The 16,819-nt window shown below is 37.9% G+C and overlaps 1 protein-coding gene across 2 annotated transcripts in view; it reads right to left on the reverse strand.

The window, feature by feature from the left end:
- The window catches only part of NELL2 (neural EGFL like 2), a 134,103-nt gene that overhangs the window by 74,410 nt on the left and 42,874 nt on the right, over positions 1–16,819 (reverse strand). For both annotated transcript variants that reach the window (XM_038153569.1, XM_038153570.1), the window contains exons 10-11: positions 5,210–5,301; positions 2,381–2,483 (exon numbers count right to left, since the gene is read on the reverse strand). In XM_038153569.1, the coding sequence (XP_038009497.1) occupies positions 2,381–2,483; positions 5,210–5,301 (195 nt within the window). The remainder of the gene's footprint in view (positions 1–2,380; positions 2,484–5,209; positions 5,302–16,819) is intronic.

Raw genomic sequence — 16,819 nt, forward strand, 5'->3', positions numbered from 1 at the left:
CCCTATTTCCTAATTTCTTATTTTTTTCTTTTCCATTTTTCCTGAGTGTGGCCATTTTACATGGTACCCTAATTATAAATTTTTAAGCCTATGAAGTTCTTTTCCAGGCTGGAAAATTTAGATTGAACCTTTCAGCTCAGTAGGTTTCTTTTTAAATTTCTTCTGTTTGCTCTCATGAAATTTAATGATTTAACATTGTTGAACAACATTAGCTGGTTCTAGAAACTGACTTGAAGCTTTCATAGTTTCCAGATCTGTATATAAAGATGTGGAGCTTGTCTCCTTCTGTTTTCTCATTAATTTTATTTGTTTCAAGTTTCCTTCTTTCACTGAAGTATTAATTGATCAAGCAGCAGCGGTGTTTTCCATTAATTACTTTCTTCTCTGAAAACCACAGGAGACCTTGGGAGCGTAGGCTAAGCTCAGGGGACAAGGTCTGGTGTAACAGGAACAGCTCCAGAATGCAAGCTGCCATCAGGCTGCAACACAAGCCTTTTGCAAAATAGCAAAAAAGTATTTTTCAGCAGTAAAGATTATTAGTTTTACCATTCCACCTGGTTTCTGCTTCATATTTTGCTATGAAAGAGCTTCTAACCCTAACCTCAGAGAAGCTTAGTTAAACAAGGAGCCCAAGAAGGACATTGGCAGCAGAGACGCTTGGAGATCAGGTCAAAGAAGTGTTTTGCACTTGGACAGCACAGGGACAGCATGAAACAACAGGAATGAAGTGAAAGAAGACAAGGAAGCAGGAGATCCCATAAAGACGAAATGTTTTAGTACTGAGACCCAGTGACATGGTTATGATAGAAACATCACAGACCTACTGTGATATGGCAGGCTAATCCTTTTCTTCCTCCTGCTGTGGGTTGTTTCTCTAAACTAAAGGCATGCTTAGGTAATGTTACTCAGACATCATCATCCACCACAGCTACCAAAGTGATGGCATCTAACATAGGACATTAAGGAGAAAAACATTCTACACTTTAACTGTGCAAGAGGGTCTCCAACACTCCTTGATGAGAGCAGAAGCGTGTGTGTCAGGAGCAACCTCTGGCCATGGCAACATCTACTTTTTGCCTTTTTGCTGCCCTCCTCATTGAATCCTGAGTTAATGGAAAAGCAAGAAGCTTATTTCTGGATTTCCTGGCCTGTATTGGATTGCATCAGATTTTGACATTAACTATGAAGATAAATGTCATCCAGAAAGCGTGAGGGCTCTCAAAGTGATTATTAAGATTCTCAACATTCAAACAGCAGCTGTATTAATAAACAAAATACATGCTGCTGAATAATAGTCTACAGCAGCTTCTCGTTTAAAGAATAAGCTCCTTGCCTCATGAGAAGCCAAGCAAGCATAGTTCAGGGAGGATTGAAAATTTTCAGAAAGCACGCAACCGATATATATTGAAATTTTCTAGCTATACCAGGCACAAGAAACATAGACTCCTTTCCTCTAAGCTACCGAAGATTTTATAGAAAATTATCATTAAGAAATCCTTTTGGACTGTGACAGACTTGAAGACCTGTCTTCTCTTTAGTTCCTTTTTTCTACTTTCTTATCCCTCTGCTTGATGTCATTAATCATATTCTTCATGTTTGTGCTGAGTAGCACCAAAATAACCATAGCTGCAATCTTTGCTGATGTATACCTAAAATCAGTCCAAGAGCCTAACACATTCCTTCATGCCAGGTATCAATTTATCTTATTTAGCAATAGAAGAAACAGATGTAGTCACTTGAAGATGCAAATGCTAATAGTTTTGAAAACACCTGTGTTAGTCCAGATCAAAAGGGTGGGCCAAGGATTCAGCGCACTTCCTACATCTCTCTCCTTTGGTAACGATCAGACTGGGTGTAACACACAAAGGTGCACAGCATACAAAAATATTTCCCAAAGTTTCTGCTTAGACGCAGACTACAACCCCAGAGAGGTGAACAAGTTACCCAAGTACTTGAACAACTGCTTAGCACAAACAGTTTTCTGAAAGAGATATCTCAAAGCACCCCAGAAAGATGCTGGCAAACATGAATATTTCTCCAGTCTATTTAATTTGGACACTGGAGTGGGTGAAGGGTAGAAAAATCAGCAATTATATACATGATTTCTTAGACCCTACACCCATTTTTGGCTGAAATAAAACAAAAAAATTTGTTTCACAGAATTTACATTACTAAACATTTTACAAACATGTTTCAGAGGTCACACTGCAGTTGTTATCTATTCAGCTTCACGAAATCTACAGTGATCATCATGCATAGGAGTGTCTAATTTGAAATTATCTGGAAAAAAAATCTATTTGCAATCTATAAGAATGAAAAATTACACTGAACTTTATATATATATATATATATATATATATATATCCTGCTATTATCTTACCTTTACAGACTTTGCAGCAACTGTGAGATAAGGGGATCTGTTGAGATTCTGGGCAGTTCAAAATTGGACAGCTGTCTTTTGGAATTCGCTGCATTTTGTGGTCCTGTTAAATTGAGGTAATTGATTAATACTGTGAGATAGGAAATAAAGGAAGTTATAACTTTAGTGGAGTTTCACCATTATAATGTACACAAAACCACGCCTAGGCCAAACTCCAGGTACCTTCAAAAACCATTTGAGAGGACAACATAACACAATAAAAGCAGGAACTCTCCTATACTCAAACCTTTTCAACAGCAGAAGTGTGGCAACAACTCTCATTCTTCTCTTATCCTGGCTGTCAAGTAACTTGTCTCAGAAGTTTCCCTTAGCATTATGCCTGTAAGAGTTACAATTATTTCTCAAAAACTGAGGAAGCAGATTCCAGAGTCAAGGGTCCACATAATGAATACTCTAAAGAAGCTTGTTATATATCCAGCAAGTAAAATCAAACTTGAGCATCTCTGATCTCACTGCTTTCAGTGGCAGTAACACTGAAAGAAACTGGCACCAAGTCCCTATTAGGAAAGAGAGGTTTTCATCAGGCATCTGAAGTGTGCAACCACAAGATGGTGCATAACTATGTTCAGGCACTCAGTGCAGGTCACAAGAAATTGCTGCAGTATGGCCCCACAAAATGCTTGCGGTAGCAACCTGGCTACCATGGGTATACCTCCTTTAGGCTCCCTCGGGCCATAAATAGAGTCTTGCAGTGCTCTAGTCATGATAGGGCAAAGAAAGAAAGCAAGGCAAACAACAGCATGTTCCTCAAAGGCATCTGCCATAAAATAAGTGATGTGGTTAAAATAAGCCTTCAATGAACTCAGGACTATGCACCTCTGCATGCAAGAAAAACATCGACAATAATGCATCTGCCATTGTATGTGTGTGTAGTATTATTATTATTGATCTAGCATTTAATTTTAAATCCTCTTTAAGCATGAAATACAAAGATGAACATGTACACAATGGCCAATATCAAAATGACTGCTCAAACTTTACCTTAATCTTGACAGAGAAACCAGCCCTAATCTTATAGTACAATAAAACAAACCAGACAGAGATGTGCTGTACACCAGAACAAACAAAACCCAGCAGTCCCATAAGCTAAATTAACCTTTGAAAGAAATAATATCAATTAAGGTAGTCTGGATTTCATTTTAATCTTTTATAGACTCTAATTTGGAAGATATTTTTTCATTCAATTATTTATAATATTCAAACAGTGAAGTGCATGCCTATAGCACCCACAACTGCAGCAGCCAATCAAAACAAAACACAGTGTTTTTAATTACATCCAGACAAAATGAAAAATTTCCATGCATTGCCTTGATAACATCATTATAATCCTTCAAGCATGAAACCAGAACCTGTGCCATTCCTATTCATACCGCTTGACTTGAAGTCCTCAATTACATCCTTTTTTGAGAACTCTGGTAGTAATAAAATAATGCCCATCTATGAATTCCTAACTGACCAACAAAGTTTACAGATTTTATGCTCTGAATTATCATTCACAAGGCTGTTCAGCAGAAACTGTGCGTACTTCAGTCCTTGAAAAAGCAACATTTCAATCAGCCAAAGTTGCTGCTCACTATTTCTACCAAGACAGTGAGGCAGCCTACCAGAAAACAAGTCTAATCAACAAAACACAGGCTAGCCCAGCCAACAGAGGCATTTTTTTCATACAGTATCACAATTGCCAGCTGCAAGGAACACAAGACAATGTCACATAACTTTTGATCGTTGTTAATTATATCCATTGACTAATCATAAAATTCATGTCCTGGGTGTCATGTTGAAAATACAAGCTCATAGCCCTAAAAAGCCTACAGCTGAATCCAAAATCATTTCTGGTCAGCTTCTCCTTGCCATTTTCAAAAGGGTTTCAAAGGCCCTACTGCAGCAATTAAGCTCAGAAAGATTAGAATCAATAGCAGTTAGACAAGAATTCCCAGCTCCTCTTTGTAAGATACACTTTTTAACAACTGTATGAAAATGTCTGAGATTTCCAGAAACTGGTCTGATGGACTACTGCACGGTGAGAAGGAAGAGGAATTGCTTGCCTCTTTTTCTCTGCTGAGAAACGTGTGTTCGGGTTTTCAACTCCAGCCCACAGCCTGCAACTCTCTAACCAGACAGGATTTTTCCCCATCCCTCCCCTAGAGGGACAACACACAACTCACTGCAGCAGTTTGTGTAATTCTTAACCCACAGCTGTCCCTGAGGTATATTTTGCCCTTAAAGTGTATTTCTACCCTGAAGAGCAGTTCTATTCATGCAGCAGGGCAAGACTGACTCAGCATCAGGTATATTCTGTTTACAAATAAAAACCCCAAACCTACTCCATTTCCATCACTGGAAATACCAGCTACCTGGTCTACCAGCTCTTTTTCTTCTTTTCCCCCTAGCTTTTTCTCTAAGAGTGATCCTGAATTCCAAACTATGCCCCCATCACATTTGTGTATCTCTTACACCTGAGCATATAATTTTGAACAATAACACTGCAGATGGAAACATAAGGCAATCTGTTGATGCTTCACTACTGACGGTGGGGACGATACCTAGGGAAAGAATGCTGCTTGATTGTCAAGCTGTATCATCAAAGCTTGCAGCTATGCAAAGTAAATTTATTTGCAAAAATTTGATGTGGAACTCAGACAACATAAACAAAGGACCTATTAGATGCCTTTTCTGTCACTTCCTAAGGTACACCTATCTATATTTCAAAAGTATGACTCTGATATTTCTAACATGCAAGAATTTTTATTCCATCAAGAGTATTCTTACCTTGCACTCAAAAAGAACACAGTCCCCTGAGCCTGAATACACAGTTTCTCTTTGTCCTTCAAAGTAGGTTCTGCCTTCAAATACACACACCGCTTCAAAGAGAAAAAACAAAACAAAACAACACAACACAATGATTTTTGTATAAACATGTTGGCACACTGCTTATAGAATTGATGCATTTTCTTAAAGAGAACTGTATTTCAAAATGAAAAGACTGATCCAGCTGCAAGAACATTCTAAACTCATCAACAGGGCTCTAGGATATCATAAGAAAAAAAAATTAGAGGAGAAAAAAAACCCCACAAAGTACCCAAAAAGGCACATGTAAGTAGAAAGGTGAAGGATGTTGAAGCAATATGGAATACTGATAGCGGAGATGGCAGAAGAGATGTGTCTCAGGTGACACTAAGAAAGGTGACTGTCTGCAACACAGCTCATGGGTGCACAGGAAAATGGAGCTGAGAGCAGAGCCAGTGGCATTAATACATAATTAGTTTCTTGAAGAGAAATGTTGCATGATGAAGGGTGATCACTGAAGCCACATGTTTATTTGTTATCACAGTCCTTTGATGTTTCCTCACCCCACACATCATGTTATTTAAACATTATGGATTTGTATCTTGATTATCTCAGTTCTTTATCATTACTGCTAAGGCATATTAAAGTATATGAATTTTATTGTACAGTAATTATTTTTGTGACTGTCTTTTTTTTTTTATCCCCCAACAAAAACAAGATCAAGTCTCCAATGATCAAATGACAGACGGATGTCACCAAGATTGGCGTTTGTCATACCACGGCTTTGGCCTTGGTGCCATTCCTGCACCCCAGGAGCACCAGGTTTTACAACAGCATGCTGACACAGCTCGTACTGAATCTGGATAGCTCACTAAAACTCCTACTCAGTATTTAAGACTTACATAAAACATCTTCACAGCAAACCGTCTTGCCTTTTTTTTTTTTTTAATGGGTCCATTACTGCAATTACATTATGCAAAGTATAATGGCTGAGTAATGTAACTGCTAGGTACAGAAAATCAGATGTCTGTCTCTATTGCTTAGGACACAGTCAAGGCTCATCCAGTAAGCATAATCATGAAATAACAGGAGTAGGTTACAACTTTCAAGTTCCAGACAATAGAGGTCTAATTTGCTAACCATTGATTTGGAGATGCAAATCAACTATACTTTCACAGAGAGATTTATCTATTCTGTTTAAATAGACTACAATTTGTAAATAATTTAAAAATATCTAAAAGTACAAGACTTTTTGTTTTATTTATTTTTTACTTTGAATGACCTATATTAATTAGCATTATCCTTTTATTTTTGTTTCTACTTTACTTTCCTTTTTTAACTTGCAGCTCTTTCTTATTACTTCATCAGCATGTAAAAATTAAATTTTTGGAACTGATGATGAAAAACAAGTGATGGGTATAGCAACAAAAATGGGGTTTTTGAAATTCAAAAATATTGGTCATAATACATCATAAAATATAAATTATTTTATGTGATATAAGCATCCAAAGTGCTCTCCTAGTCCTTATCTCAACTCACTAATCTTCCATTGCATTTTCTCTTTCCTATACAGCTGTGGAGGCGAGTGAGAGAGCAGCTTTGAGGGGTGCCTGGAGTCCAGCCAGGGTCAACCCACTACATGCAGAGTGTGTGACTCACAAGGAGCCATAAAAGCTCGATACTGTGTCTCCTTCCTTCCCCTTCTCCCCAGACCTCCTTCTTCTAGAAGGAAGTATATGAAATAATTCTAGATAAATCTTTACCACAAACTAGCAGATCTGGAATCTAGGCAAGACAAGACAATCACCCAGTCATACATATCACCTCCTATGCATTACAGGCCATGACACATTACTGAAATATTCAAAATATTAAGCCCTTTCCCTTGTCCCATACATTTCAGTTTCTAAGAACAACTACATGTGACAGGAAAAAATACAGTACAGCATTGCCTGAGGATCACACAATGGCAATGAACTGTTAACTTAACACATCCTCATCTTCCCAACAGGCCGACTACGACTGTTCACAGAAAAGGCAGAAGACATCAAAACCACTGTCATTCTATCTTAGAAGAAAATATGCTCCTGAAGCCAAAATACTCTGAACATATGAGTGAGACTACCCAGGCACCTTAAAAAAAAAGTATAACAAAGTAAAAAAAAAAACAAAAAAAACCCCAACAAACTACCTCAAAGCATAGTCTACTGAATCCAGTCTCCTTATTAATGGCAACAAACCTGATTCTTCAAAGAAACATAGAGAATAACACATACAGAAGAACCATCAAAAGAACACATCCAGCCTAGTGTGAAATCATAAAGCTATTTTTTTATTTCACCAACAGGCTGTGGAAGTCTTTGCATATGAAACCATTCTAATGCAATGACACAGTATCACAAACACTTGCTTTCAACAAGAAAATCAGCTCTTCTCCACAAAGTCTTGGAAACAAGTAAAACTTAGAAATTCTGAGTCTGTGAGAGATGGCTCTTCCCAGATGGCCCTTGACCATTTCCCATGTACCTTTATGCACCCAAGGATTGTTTCTCAAAGGTTAGAACATGGCAGCAGAGTGCATGATTCAAGCCTGTGTGGTTGCCAGAAATTTCAAGCAGAGTTTACAGGCCCACCTCCACAATCACACCACTTGGCCACCATACAGCTAAGAAAATTCCATCTCATCCATTGAACTCCCCTAAATAAACAAGCCAAACATTTTGCTGCAGTTTTGCCAGCAAGGCTATGTCTCCAGGTATCAGGGACCTGTCTATATAGAATGACCAAACTATGTTTAATAAAAGAGAGAAAACCCAACAAACAATAAATGCCCAACTTAAAAAAATAATTGAAACTGAATTGAAAACCTGTTAAGCTGAATAATCTCAGCACAAGCTTAAGCATGTCTTCCTATGGACTGCTGCTCTCACTGACAGCATTCAAAAGGGATATTTCTTCTTAAAAACATGCCTCCATGTTTACTTATTATGACAGACACCGGTGGGTTTAGTGATGATGTAAGTTTGCCAGTGCATACTGTCCTTTCTTCTCCCAATGCTGCCACAAATGCCTCTTTTTCCCACTCTCTTGCCAGCCCACTCCTCTTCCACTGCCCACTGAAGGGGCATCCTGACAAACAGTAAAGGGCAGATTTACATCAGGCTACCTGGAGGCTTCTAAAAACTTTGAGATAATCTGATTAGGTGAGTATTAAGAACACATGGAAAGATTTCTAGAAAGACAAATCTACTAACATTTTTCTGCACCCCTTTCATCCTAAGACATTGGCACCCACACCTCAGGTAGTGTGGAACAGAAGGTTCCTCCTGCCTCCTGACAGCAACTGTCACAATCAGTAAACATCCCATGATGCTGGTGACTCCTGTCTCATTTTCCTTCAGAAATAAAGATGCTTCAGCAACATGAACATCTGGACTAGTACTGTGTAAATGGAAAAGTCCAGTGAAGATTTAATTTCTGCTTGGCTAGATGCTTCCCAGGATACTCTGATTAGTTTGGGATTGGTATCTCTCTGGGGAAGCATATCATCCTTCATCTTCCTAAGTCCTTTCATTCAATAGACTGAGTCACAGTCAAGACATTACCTGATGATTAGCTGTTCCAGATCTTAATAGTTATTGCCTATGTAGGATTTCATCTACAGCTGATTTACATCAACCATTTCCTCTTGCCATCAAATTTCCACATTCCCCCAGTACCTAAAAATAATATATATTGTTCAAAGTAGATGCTTCTAAGAAGATGAAACAGGAAGCCTACAAAACCCGCTTAGAAGTTTGACTACTCTTTATCGATTTGTATGCAGAAAGTGATCAAATATTACACTGGTAAGGATCTGTGTACAGGGTCTAAAAAATTATTAGCAAGGTCTGCTTATATTTATGCAGCTGTATTAATAATGCAACTATCCTTTAGTATTATTTAACACATTGTGATGACATGGAATCTTCTCCATGTTCTTCCAGTAAAAGGAATCTTTCAGGAGCCCCCTTGCTGTTGTGTTTGTTCCATTAATTATCAACAGTTTGTTAAACCATCCCTTCTCTTCCACAATCCTTCTTCCCACTGGCCCGCAAATGACACTTTCCTTTTGTATTATTTTAAATGTCCATGCAAGATCCACGACCCAGCGAACTCCCGCCGTCCGTTCGCTGAGTTCTCAGAATGTCAAGTAGAACATTTTCTCATTTCTGCATTTACCACCTTCTCTGTCGAGATCGTGCATGCCCCCCCTGGGGAACGCATGTACACTTCCCTGTGGTATCTCAGCTAGTTTGGATTCAGACTTATCATCAAGGGAGGGCAGAAAGTTTAGCACGCTGGTCAACTCCTCAAACCACTTCAATTTCTTGTTTTCACAGCTGCCCAATAAGTGGCAGATAGGACTTGCAGTTGTGTGAAATTTGTCAGTAATTATGAATGGACAACCTAAAGACTGGTAATTAAGTCTATGTTGCTTCATTCTTTGTTCACTTATGTTGGTTGGTTGGCTGGCAGGGAGGAAACACATCCAAAATTATCTCACACAGAAAAACCCCCAAACCTGTCTCATTCACTTAGTTTTCCTACCTTTTCCTTGGAATCTCTTTGATTACATTTTCTACTGTTCAGAGATGAAGGCCTAGGCATTGTGTAAATCCCATTAATCCTACTTTGCAAGCTTACATAGTGCAAAACCACAGTGTGGCTCTATCCTTAGAAGTACAGAGATAATCACCACCTTCCTGAATTTCTTTCTCTTGACAGTCACATCATTACTAGGCATGGCTCTCACCCCTTTCACATTTATCTTTGGGATTTGGGCATTATTTCTTCTTTGCTCATTTTCTGGAAAGCACAAACTCCTCTGTTGCTGCAGTCAGTGAGGCTGCAGACTTACTTCATTTCATGCCATCTCCCTCAACAATTTAAAATTATGCCAAATTTCAAGATGAAAAATATATTGCAAATTTTTCCAATCATTCACTGCTGAAAAGCTGTATGTATCTTCTTCTGCTTCCTCAGGCGAAAAAAGAAAAATGTATTTGAAATTTAACCATGACAAGGAACCAATTACTATTTGTGTCTTACTTCTTATTAGCTGGAAAAGCTAAATGTTTCTATTACATTTGAAACACAAAGTCATTGTTCTATACCAGTCTTAGAATCACTCGAGAGTATCTACAGTGTCAGACACCTCCAACAACACTAACAGGCTGTTTAGCCACAGTGGCAAGGAGTCAATCTCAAATCCTGAATTCCTTCCCCTACCTCTCATATTTCCTATATTCCCATCAACGGCTACCAGGAAATTACATAATTCATCTATCCTATGTAGAAGACTTTTCTTGCTGAGAAGTCTTCTGTAGAAATCATTTCAACCCTGGAATACAGGTTCCTTGAGTCATCCTTTAAGTCTAAACAGGTAATCTGAGCTCTGAAAAAGCAGTGAAAACATGACTAAAAACTCTATTGGACAGCAGTTCAGCTGAGGCAAACAGACCTAACAGATGAGTAAAACTTTTAAAGCAGGCTGCCAGACAGGGGTGTCTGGGAAAAAGACTGCAGCCAATCAAAGCCAATGGACACCAATTGCACAAATGGAGCTATCTCTTGGTAAGCAAAGATTCAATCTGGACAATGTGTTTGATGTCAGCTTCCCTTAAAAAGGGATCTGCTATTTACTGCTATTCACACTGCAACTTTAGCTTGGTTAAACAGAGCAGCCAGAACAGTTCTACTGAATGACATGCAAAATTTTGGCTTTAGTGCAATGGACCATATTCTGCTTGTTAAAGAGAACTGGAGTATTTTGGACTATATACATAGTATTTAAAAAACTTGGGCATGCCTAATGTGAACAAAATGCCCACCCATTTTATGACAAATCCACTATATTCACTTTTGTTGACAATCCAATACCCAAACAACTTCCACAGCAAAATGTTAAACCATAAAATCAAACACCTTAGAAAAAAAGCCTTAGAGGGTGTCAAGAGAGGAAAAGTAATTGTGGTTAACATTAATTAAATAACAACTGTATTACAATTATAGTAAAGGTTTATAAATAGCACTATAGTTTGACACACCAAATGAACTCCAAGGCAAATATTACAGGCCTGCTTAATCCCCATAAAGATGGGATTAGACATTATCTGATCAATTCTTTATGTCAGCTATCCACAACACCAGTGACATAGCTATATGTAGAGAAGGTGCTAATAGATATTTTATCAAATGCTGACAGGAAAATTTGTACTTTGTTCCACCTTTTCTCAGCTGGACTGCTGCACTAGTTGTAAAAGATACTTTTCTGAAAACTTTGTTAAGAGAAAAATAGCAGAATTTAGAAAACTAGACACCTCCCCAGGGGCACCTCATACTTCAAGACATGCTTAAATTCACCCATACATCCATCAGAATTCAAGTCACAGATATTCACATGCAAGATGAAATTGAATTAACCGATTCAGATCATGTATTGAGAATTTATAAAATTAATGAAAAACTGCTAAAGACTTGCACACTTTTCAGTCAGTATTTTGAAATCTATGAGAGCTAAGCAGATATCACCAATCAGCATTAATTTATTATATAAAAAGAGGCTTGTGTTCTCCATCGTCATAAGTAAAACCATCCATGGACATGACATGGTTGGGAAGACACGCACCTACTCCTGCAGCTGTGCTTACAAGGGTAACTCTGCTCCCCAGATACTTCCAAAGGGTGGCAGAGGGGAAATAAAATAATGTATTTCATTCATTAGGATATTTTGCCCAGATTTGCCATGAAGAAAAAAAGTGCACCAATTATGCATGATTTTAAAAGACACTTTTGCACATGACTACTGAAATGGTGGCTTTCTGCAGCTTTGTGGACACAAATCATGTGAACATGTTCAGTAAAAGGCAAGTGCCTCTGAGCAGCAGCATTTTACCAGATTTTGACAGCTTCATTTGACAGCATTAAAAAGATCCTATGCAAACTACAAAACTACAAGCTCCACCACTATATAGTAAAGCTGACATTTATTAGGGTGAAAAAAACATGGAAGTGATGTTTCCATGCTCCCAAGTGGAAGGTTCCACACAGCCTCTGCTCCAAAAATTTACAGCAACTTCCAACAGTCATGGAGGATTTTGACCAAAACTTGCCATATTATTTAAGTACTCACAGACTACACTTGTATATAAGCAACTATCAAGGACCCTACAGATATTTTATTCTCAACCAGAATATCCTTGGTCCAGAACAGTTTCCACAGATGTTTTAGCTAGAAATTCTGCACTGTCACTTTGCTGCACACACCTCCCCAGTGAAGGCACAGCATCCTGTGACCTGGCATCCATCTCACTGTATTTGTTTTCCTCTCAGATCCAAGTTCTTTCACTTCTACGAAGAGCAGCCTGTGGTTAAGTTGGCTGTTACAGCAATACTCACATTTGCCTCCTTGGCGCAGGCCAGTCTAATGTGCTCAGACATTCCCAGGAGTCGAGCACCACATCCATTGCTGTTCTTAGTTAGATCTCACTTCTTTCAAAGCACCTGCATCTAGCTCTGTACAGCAACTGACAGGGTTTCACACTCCCAGCTCTTCTTCCATCCACTTCTGTTCCCACATAAGGAATCTGCCAATCCTTCCATCCCTCCCTTCAGCCAGAATGACAGGATTAGTTGGCATAATCACAAACACTCCAGCATTTAACATTCTTAAGCTAAAGACCTTAGCATTAGGTCAGCAAAAGGTTTTTAACACAGACAGCAGCATAAACGTATTTTTGGAAATCTTGATTAAAATTGGTTACACAAACTGGCTTTCTCAATTTTTTATATACTCACTCCCAACGTTCATTTTCTAATAATATTTAACCAAAACCTAACATTAAAAAAATCAGGTATTAACAATAGTTTTAGAAATTTTCAAAAGACAGTTTTTAAAAGAAACCTATGTACATCTAACATGCTGTTTCTCAAGGCTCCTAGAAGTGACTATTATCCATTGCGCATTCCCAAACAATACAATACTTCATGTCTAAAGTCAGTTCAGGATTTGAAATAATTAAAAATTTAAAAGTAGCTTGAGCAGATGTTCACAGATTCTGCTATGTCACAGCTAATTTCTCCCAAATGTATCTGTCGACACTCCGATTCATCACGGAAAACCAGTAAGCTGGAGTTCATAGCAGCTGTTAATGTAACTACTCCTGCTTTGGTTTTTTGAGAACATTAGTGAAAGAAAGCTTTATAGTCACTGATAATTTTTTTAAAATCATATCTGTAAATACTCCTATTGTCCTTAGGAGGACCCTTCCAGACATCAGACAGAATTCACCACTGTGCAGTTAAGTCTGTTTATCTATATGGAGCTGTATTCAATTCAACTCCAACTGAGCTTCGGCTGCAGCATTTTCCTCCCTACAGTGGCAAGCAGCATCTCTGTATTCCTCCCATGTCCCCTGATCTTGCTTCCACTGGGCATATACCTTCCTTTTTTGCCTCAGCTCCATCCAAAAGATCCCTTTTCAGTCAAGCTGGCCTTCTGCCTCATCTGCTTGACTTCCAGCATTTTAGACTAGCCTGCTCCTGTGCTCTTAAAAGAGGTGGTTTAAGAAGTAACTAGCACTGATAGAACCAGTGATTGCCCAAGGATGTGACTTCTTTATTAATTTATATGGCTATTTTAACTTTCTGCTTTGAATATGTATTCATTTATTCCCATGTTTCTTCACAGCAACTCGCCAACAGAATACTGCAAAATTAGTAAAATGAAAAACATGTGGTTAGGAGCTCACATTGTACTACCAACTCTGTTCACAAAGAGTCACAGAAGACAATGGACAACATTTAAGCATCTCGAAGTCATACGCTAATATTAAGAAGCCTGTCTGAGAAATTCCCAACAACCATACCCAAGACTGTTATCTCCTCTATGCTACACTCAGATTTGGTTTCTCCTTTATGTGCCTTGAGGATCTACAAGGTTTCTAGAAAAGGATGATGAAAACATCTACAAAACAAACTCCCGCTTCACAAGCCTGTAAAATTAGCTTAGCAAGAAATACTGCACTTTAGTCAATATGATTACAACTTAGTGAGACACCTTAAGGAAATAATACCTGAATTTACATGTCTTTGTCAAAGTAATAACAACATAGAGAGAAGCATGCCTGTTCATCTTCCCTACCTTCAAAGTACCTGACGTGCTTGCTTACTAGAAAAAACAGGTTATGTGCCTATTTTCCAGATGAGTCAAGCATATTTAATTGCTTTGATTTCAGGACTGGGGGGGAAGGGGGGGGGGGCGGTGAATCTTACAACTGAAACCAGGTGTTTTCTGAACCAATTTATTACATCAAACAATAATGTCACTGTAATTTTAAATTCTAACATCACTATCTATGTATACACTGGGCATCATGAAAAAAAAAAAGGAAACCTAATAATATCTTCAAATTTTTTCATCTGTTAGGACAAAAAAATTCTAGATGTTAAGGGATTTCGACAAAATGTCACAAATGAAAATGAAATTGGGAAAAACAGTCAAAATTATACTTGAAAATAATTTAAAGCAAGAAGGGGAAGACCAGAATTTTCACTTGCAATCAGAATCATACACAAATAATTTCAACAAGTAGAAGGTGAAAATAAACTAGTAAGCTACCCTGTAGAGAAAGGCTTAGGACGGTCAGTCACTCTCCAAAACAAATAAACAGGGATTTCTTCTTAGTGGAAACTGGTAGCAAATCAAAACCCCCAAAAAGGCAAAAATCAGTAAAAATTCTCTGTATTGGCAGAACACAGTTACAAAAACACCACAGACACAGTCCTGTGACTGGCACAGTGACAAAAGCAAACTGCAGAAATTCTCCAAATAAAGAGGACTGCAATGATGCTTTTGAAGGCAACAGATGAGGAAAGCAGGATAAAGGTGTATTACACCACATCAGACAAGATTTTCATTTTAAAGTTGTGTCTCACGTGGGGATAAGTGACCATTATTTGAAGCTGAATATATTTTATGAGGTGACAGATGTAAAAACAGTGATCAATAACAGCCTGGAGATGTATACTTCAAATATCTGCAAGCAGTAGTTAAGAGAAGTATACCAAGCAGTAGATGGTTTAATTCACTGCATGTTTCTACTGAAAAAATGTCAAACTTCTGCAGTCCAAAAGATTGAAAGCCATGTGCTTAAATCATTATCTTCACAAAAAGACAAATAAAGGGTAACAGTGTACATCATTTTATATTAATCTCACTGAATCAACTTCATTCATATTTTACCATCCCTTCCAGGGGAAATAAGATCACATTATTGACAGTTTTGTGCTGAGTTTTCTTCCAATAATTTATTTATTGAGTTTCAGCCTTCCCAACCTTCCCATTTTTTCATTTCACAGACATAGGCACTGTCAAAAAATTGCATGTATGCCTTCTTGTACACTCTCATGTCTCCTACCAGTGTCCCCCCTAGGCCAGCTTTCCATCCAAACAATGTGTCAATGTGGCAATCCTGTTCTGAACCAGAGTATGTCAAGTGCAGATCGTCTTTACAAAATTGTGCAAGCCAAAAATCCCATTTGATTGATTGGCTGGGTTTTGCAAAGCCTTTACTCCATCCTTTACACTCTGCCTCCATCTTCTCACACTCCCGTAACCTTGTCCAAAACCTGTAGTTCTGGGGTTTTCAGCAAAGGCTTTTCTCTTTTTTTAACACAGCACATACCCATTGAATATGTTTGCTACTGATTTCATAGGTATTTCCAAGATCTACAGAATAAAAGGTCCAGGCAAAAACTAGAACATCAGCTATAAGCTGCTGATTTGGCAATGTGCTTTTGGTTATGGGACAAAAAACAAACAAACAAACAAAAAACCCAACAACAACCCCCACAAAAACCCTGAAATAAAGCAAAAACAAAACAAAACAAAAAAAAAAAACCACACCAAAAAAGCCACCACAACCCCCCAAAAAAACAAATCAAACAAAAAGAACCTCATAGATCAACGATGCACATATAGTAAGATAAGCACATAACTGCTGAGAACAAACATATTGAAATCAACACACAGGCATGTGAATGCTTACACATCCTAAATTAGTTTTGTAACTATAAATAGAACCAGGTTTTGGTTTTTTTAAAATTATTACTTCATAGCTACCTAAGTAAATTCTGGTGAAATCAGCATTACTAAAGTTAGGGTACCAACTTACTAGAAGCTGGAACACTGCCAATCTGTCCACTCCCAGCTGTCTGAAAGCAAATATATTCATATCTAGCATATGTTAATGTTTTATTTGCACTGAAAATAAACTAAAATAATAATACTCTGCAGGTATTTTATATTTTATGAACTCCCTAGTAAGAATATAATGAAAAAGGAATGAAAAATATTAGCTCTTTTCCCACACAACCTCAGCAAAATAGGTTATAAGGAGAGCAGAGCATGGCCTACAGCAAAATACTCCATGTAAAAAATATTTTTAATTCTCTACCAATAAAGTTACCAATATTATGTTTCCAATTTCTTTTTTAGTGCAGATTGCTACATATCCAGTGTAATGTCTTTTAATGAATTAGGATTTTCTT

Source organism: Motacilla alba, chromosome 1A, assembly GCF_015832195.1.
Source record: "Motacilla alba alba isolate MOTALB_02 chromosome 1A, Motacilla_alba_V1.0_pri, whole genome shotgun sequence".
In the NCBI taxonomy this organism is placed as follows: domain Eukaryota; kingdom Metazoa; phylum Chordata; class Aves; order Passeriformes; family Motacillidae; genus Motacilla; species Motacilla alba.